General features: G+C 41.8%; 1 protein-coding gene across 2 annotated transcripts in view; it reads right to left on the bottom strand.

Moving 5' to 3' along the window:
- Positions 1-242: 242 nt before the first annotated feature.
- The window catches only part of KIF3B (kinesin family member 3B), a 36,508-nt gene continuing 30,381 nt past the window's right edge, over positions 243-6,369 (bottom strand). Inside the window, exons 7-8 of one of the 2 annotated variants that reach the window (XM_023523257.1) lie at positions 4,648-4,826; positions 243-3,719 (exon numbers count right to left, since the gene is read on the bottom strand). In XM_023523257.1, the coding sequence (XP_023379025.1) occupies positions 3,623-3,719; positions 4,648-4,826 (276 nt within the window). In that variant the 3' untranslated portion in view covers positions 243-3,622. The remainder of the gene's footprint in view (positions 3,720-4,647; positions 4,827-6,369) is intronic. The other variant, XM_011380157.2, reaches the window with a different exon arrangement.

Below are 6,369 nucleotides of genomic sequence, written 5' to 3'. Positions count from 1 at the left end.
GCTCAGGCCTGTCTCAGGAACCTCCATGGAAAAACATGAGAAGCATTTATTTGTCACTCTGTCTTTCTTCATTTTATGTCCCTTTACCTTGTTGCTATATTTTTAAAATACCAGCATTCCAACTCAATCTTCACTTCCACTCCAACCCTTTCACTAGAAAAATTAAAATGTTTAAAGAAAATGGCAGTGTGTCAGCCACAGGCATGTCGTTTTCAAAAGTGTTAGTCATTTATGAGGACACCTTTTTATAGGTACAATAAATCTGATTGATTTTTATTACACATCTTAGTTTAGAATCACTTTTACATTCCTAGACAAAGAGATGATACAAATAAATATCAAGTGTAAAACTTAGAGCCCCAAGAATTGGCATATTCTTTGTCTAAAGGTAGCCAAAGAGAAGGTCAAAATCAATAGTAACTCCTAAGAGCCATAAAGCCCACTGTCTCCTTCCTGCCCCAGGATCACTCTTTTCATAAATAACCTCAAAAGCATTTCATTCAAGAAACATGGGCAGGGAAAAAGATGGCAGATTTGTGAACAGTACAAGACAAAACCTTGTGAGATAGACAATAGCCAGGCCTACTATTCTTACCCAGTTCCCTCTGAGCATTTTGATTATGGCTTTTAGAGTATATTAATAGCCCCATTTCTGTCCACTGATGGTGTTGAGAAGGTATTTCTTGCAGTGAGCCTCGACCTCAAGTGGGAAATGCGAGGCACAACTGATATCCCATGTTAACAGGGAATTGACACTTCTCAGCAATTGGCAACAAGTCTACATTCAGTGAGGGAGGACTTACAAGAGTCAGACAGGAAGAGCAGAGAGCAGCCCACGCCTAAGCTGCAGAACTCTCTGATGCCCTTGGTCATGGAGGTGTGGGTGGTGCAATTCAAGCAGCATGCAGGCAACCGACAGGGAACAATCCAACATTAGGTCAGAGTCTTAAGAAAGTGCTTCATGCCTATGATTTGTGGCCTCAGGTTCTGAATCCAGGGGTCTGGGAGGCATGTGACTTTAAAATATGAAGCCAAATACATTCCTACTGATCAAAGCAAAAAGGGGCCTGAAGAGGGTTGCACACACAATTTCAAACTTCTTCTCCCAGATGATCTTCTTAGGTCCTGTGACGCTTACTTCCAGACCTCACTAACTGCTGTAGGCATGAAGGCCCTCAGATGGCTTGGAACATTCTAGCATGACTATAGACAGGAAAGCCTGGTCCCTCGGTGGGCATAGTAGGTCCTCTACACATTTGGCTCAATTCAGAGCTCAAAGCAGCAACTTCTGGTAGCAGTAAGACTATTCTATGGTCTGTTCTATTCAGATATTTATCGGATCCATTTTGAGAGAAGAAAAGCACCGGAGACTGCTTGGGAAGGAACAGCTTCACCTCCACACAGGTGTTCTTCTACTTTTTTTCACAGACCACCAGGTAAATACAAGGCAAGCTTGTTTTAATAACCTTGCTTGTCAACTTGGCTTTCTTTTTTTTTTTTGCCTTCTTAGAAATTAAGTTCTATGGTCACTCAACCACCCTTGGTCAGAATAGCCACCTCGAGACATCAGTATTAAAGTATCATGTTATTTACAGTGTTCAATTCTCAGATCTGCCAGACGAATATTTTCAGCCCATAGAAGTCAGACTAGCTTTGAAAAAATGTGGTGCAAGAAACAGGTGTAACCGGCAGATAACCATCTTACTATCCACCTCATTATTTGGTTCCTATTCAAACAGGTAAAATCTTAGTAAATAGGAAAGAAGCAGTGTTTGATCCCAAGAAAGATGACGGAAGGCTCCATTATGCTCTGGGAATTGCTGAAAAGGGCCCTGGGTTCAGAAAAAATGGTAACTAAAAATGAGATAAGCTGCCAGATGACAGATCTCCATTTGTAACATGCTAAGACATTGCACTGGTACCTCCTCTTTCCCATGGGTTCTGATCCAGAAATGTGCCCTGGGAACTGAGCAGCTGAGTTAAAATATAACTCGAGGCCCACCTGAGTCGCCACCTTACTGAGGCACCGTGCCAGCAAGGTACGTCAGTGTGGCAGACTTGGGGACTCGTATTGTCCCCTCAGGCTTGGCTCGTGGAGTCAGACACCCACATGGGAGCACTTCCAGCCTGGATTAGTCATTCAATGGGCCTTTAATACAGACAAAGGCAACAACTGTACACTAGTGTATTTCTAAAATTGGGCAAGTTCTTGGTCTCTCTCTCTCTCTCTCTCACAGACACACTCAAAGAACACAGCCACCATTGTGCTTACACACCCACACACACACACGCATGAGCTTCTCTTGGGGGAAAAAAGTAACATTCACCTAATGACCAACATAAAATGAAGCTTTGAATTTCAATAATACAAAGAACTAAAACTTACAAATCAAACTAGTATATGTAAACAGGAATTTCCTAACTCTCCTCTGAGCCTATTCAATCACACAGCCACCCCCTGCCACCATCTTAGGTTCTGTCTGGGGGGCCCCACGGTTCTGGGATTAGGTGAGTTTTCTGCTGAAGGCAGGCAGGGTTCCTTTGATTCCGTATGTTATGTCTTTCCTTCCCACTGGACCAAGCCTTATGCCTCTGTCTCTGCATCTGCCTAGTCACCCTTATGCTCTCTATGCAAATACGGAACAAAATGGAGAATTGAAAAGTGCTACTATATGTTTCATTCCTCCTACTCTTGTCCCATCGGAGAAGGCAGAGCCAGCCTCCATTCTCCAACAAAACAGACCCACTGCAGAGCATGCTCTGGAGGCTGAGGATGGGCCTAGGCAGGGATGCTCAGAGTACGCGTGCACGGGAAAAGATGGTAACAAATGAAGATTAAAGTGACACGGTGTATAGACATGGCATCAGCTTACAGATTTATGTCTTTGACAGGATAATCATGGTTTTGAGGTTTTAAAGAAGCTGTTTCCCTAAACTCTCCAAGGAGACAAAGGGAATGTGATTTCTATTGCTTCCGACACTGAATTCGTCCGGAGCAGAAATCGGTAGCTTCCTTGGAAAACATTTCCTCATTCAGGAGATCCCAAAGGCAGATCCACTTCTTACTGAGAAGTCATCATGGGCTTGGATCCAAATGAGATTGCTCATTTCTACCTACAAGAACAAGCACCTATTCAAGTTCTAGGGCTTTCACTTTTCAACCTCACTGTCATTTTATCCTGAGGCTCCAAAGACTTGGTCCCTGCTAAGGTGACTCCTGATTCTGTCCTATTGTTCAAAGAGAAGGAAGCCCAGTATAAAGAACAAGCTAGAAAAGGAGACGGGAGAGGCAGGGAGGGCAAGGGAAGGGAGAAGAGAAGGCAAGGGAGAAGGGGAAGCAAGGTCACTGGTCATTCTCTTGCTTTCCACTTCAACTGTTGCACTTTACCTTACCCATGCATTTCTGAGATGCTAATTAAAGGACGTTTCCCAGAGGAGCTGAGTGCCAGATTAGAACCAGCACGTTTCAGCCAGATTAAGTTGGTTAATCTGCAAAGAGGCCATTGCTTCTCCCCAGGGGAATGGTTCTGAGTTTGGGCTCCAGTCTTCTCTGCAGGTTTTTGCTCATCTCTTCTCTCAGAAGGCAAATGCTGTTCACACCCTGGGAGAAGAGGAACTGGCTTTACTTCGGAACCAGCCCCCGAGATTGTGGATAAAGCTGAGATGCAGGGGTTCCTGAGGAAGAGGAGGAGGATCCCGACTTCCTTCCACTTTTTGGCCTGCAAAAGTCAACCACACATTTACATTACACGTCCTATCTCTGTCACTGACACAGATCAGGCTCCTTTCCTACCAACATTAACATTTCAAGGTGGCCTTTCTGCAATGGCCTAAAAGCCACTAGACCTTTCAACGGTAAATCCAACAGGCTTGCACAGCCTGACCCTCTGCACATGGCCAACACAACCTGCTGACCAAGGTGTGTAACCTTAGGGAATGGACTCTGATTCCCGGTACTTGTTCTTCCATTTAAATCAAATCTTGACCATCTTCTGCAAATTGGCAAAAAATATTAAGTTTCCAGGTAGAATTTCTTCCATTTTTGCTTTTGCACTCAGTTGTTTTCCTTAAACTTCTACTCCAGAATTTAATAAGATAGAATTTCTAATTTTGCACCAAATTAAGTACTTGGTTATTTAGATAAATGAGGTAAATTCACCACCAAGGCTTAGAGACTGAGTGGTGGATTTGTATAGACCTAGGTATGAACCCTGTCTACCACTTACTTCCTTGAACTTGGCTACTTTCTCAAATGTCAGTTTTCTCATCTATATAATGGGGTTGATGATAATATTTGCCTTGTGATTTTTTGCAAGAAATCATTAACAGAATCTTTTTTAAAGCACTTAGAACTGTCTAGTATCTGGTGGGAACCAAAGTACAGTCCCCTATTTCACTAGAACACATGCTCCCTACAGTAGGAACTGGGCACATTAGGCATCCTGGTATTCAGTATATACCTGGTATTATACCTGAACCATATATATTTGTGTAGTAATTGAATAAACATAGGAATAATACAGCAATATTTTCTGTTGTGTCCTGTAAAGTATTCCATGATAAACGAGCATTCTTGTCACCCTCTACTTTCATTTGTCCTTGTTCAAATACATTCTGTTCAAACATAAGTCAACAAAAGCCACCCACCTGGCTTTGGATTTCTTATTTGCGGTGCTTTCAAAGGATGACGCATCCACCTGTATCTCATCTTCGTCCTGCAGAGCTGCATCCAATGCAGCCTGTACTTTGGGGGCAATGGCAGGGCCCTCGTAGTCTCTGGTGGTCCGGCTAGGCATGTCCAGCTCTAACAGCACAATGTTTTCTGCCTGCAGGAGCACAGCCACAACCAGCTACGTTGGTCTCCAATCAGACACAGAAAGTACAAGCAATATAGACTCCCTCCAAGAACAGAAGTGCAAATGGCTTGCTACTCAGAGCCTACGAAGATCCTGCCTAGAAGCAATGTAGTTTTATGACTTTTTTTCTGGTGGGATTGCAGATGATTTTTATTTTCTTCTCTAGGCTTTTCTCTATTTTCCTTAAAAAAATATATAATAATAAACATGTATTACACCCTAAGTAGAATAATAATAAATTAAGTAAAACCCATTTATTGCAGATATGGAAATATAAAAAAGGTATAAAGAAGAAAATAGTAATCACCAATAATCTCACCACCTACTACAGCAGCTTTGATGAATGTTTTAGTTACTAAGGGGAAGAGACAGGTATGGTGTATATGCATGTAGAAGGGGGTGTGTGGCAGTGTATACGGTTGTAACTACATTTTAAAAATCAGTCTGGGCCCTGCCTCATAACTAGCAAGTGGATGGACTCCTTCACTTGCTATCCTGGGTGGGCCTTGTCCCAGCTCCTACATACCACGGCAAGTGTGTAGGGGAAGAGCACCCATGGTTACACATCTTCTCCAGCTTCTCCCATTCAGTGGAGTTCAAGCCCCAGGGCTCCAGAGGGGACAGGAGGGGCCACTGCAGGGAGAAGGTGGGAAGAGGGAGTGGCTCCATTTATCAATTTCATATACTGAGAAATTGCTTAAAACTTCTTTTAATGGAGTGGGTCCACTGCTTGAAAGCCACTGCTTTAAAATCTACCTTTGGATCAGGTTAGCTCCCCCTGGAAACCCACATATTTGATTTGTAGGCTTAAAAAACATATTTTTGGCTTAAGACATGAAATAACTGGCAAGATATGTACCCTCTGAAATTGCTAGAAAAATGCTTCTGAGGATTCTGTCTGACACAACACTCATCTTCCACTATATAAAACCCTAATACATCCTTTCTATTTTTGTTTTCTTTATTTTAAATAACTCAGTGCCAGAAAGAAAAGCACCCAAGGAGCTAATTAATCCTAATCTGTTTTGCTCTGGCTGACAAGGGAGACTCAAAAACATTTTAAATGTTTAAAGTGAAAATCTTTCATTATAAAAATAATACATGTTCCCCATTGATAGTTAAAAGACACAGATAAGGAAAAAAAATTTCAATTTAAATTAAGTGTACTTTCATTAACCAGATATAACCAGTTCACATTTTGATATATTTTGCCCCAGATTTTTTTTATTCATACATATACTTTCAATAACAATTGTTTTATAACTTAATATATCGTGTCTCCTGGTTCATCCACTTATCAGCTACCTATTATTAAGCCGCAGGATTACTGCATAGAGTAGGTGGGAGTGTTCTAGTAGAGAAAGCGATCTACGGCTAAATACAGTGCCTGGAACATAGCAAGTGCTTATAATAGAAGCTCGTACAGTATTATTATTATAAAATATGTTTGGGTCATTAAATAGTCCTCAATTATGTCACTCTAAATAACTACATGACTAACCCACATTATGTT

The sequence above is a fragment of the Pteropus vampyrus genome, unplaced genomic scaffold (assembly GCF_000151845.1).
Source record: "Pteropus vampyrus isolate Shadow unplaced genomic scaffold, Pvam_2.0 Scaffold388, whole genome shotgun sequence".
NCBI classification, from domain to species: domain Eukaryota; kingdom Metazoa; phylum Chordata; class Mammalia; order Chiroptera; family Pteropodidae; genus Pteropus; species Pteropus vampyrus.
The sequence above is the reverse complement of the archived record's forward strand: the minus strand, read 5'-3'. Positions and strand labels throughout refer to the sequence as shown.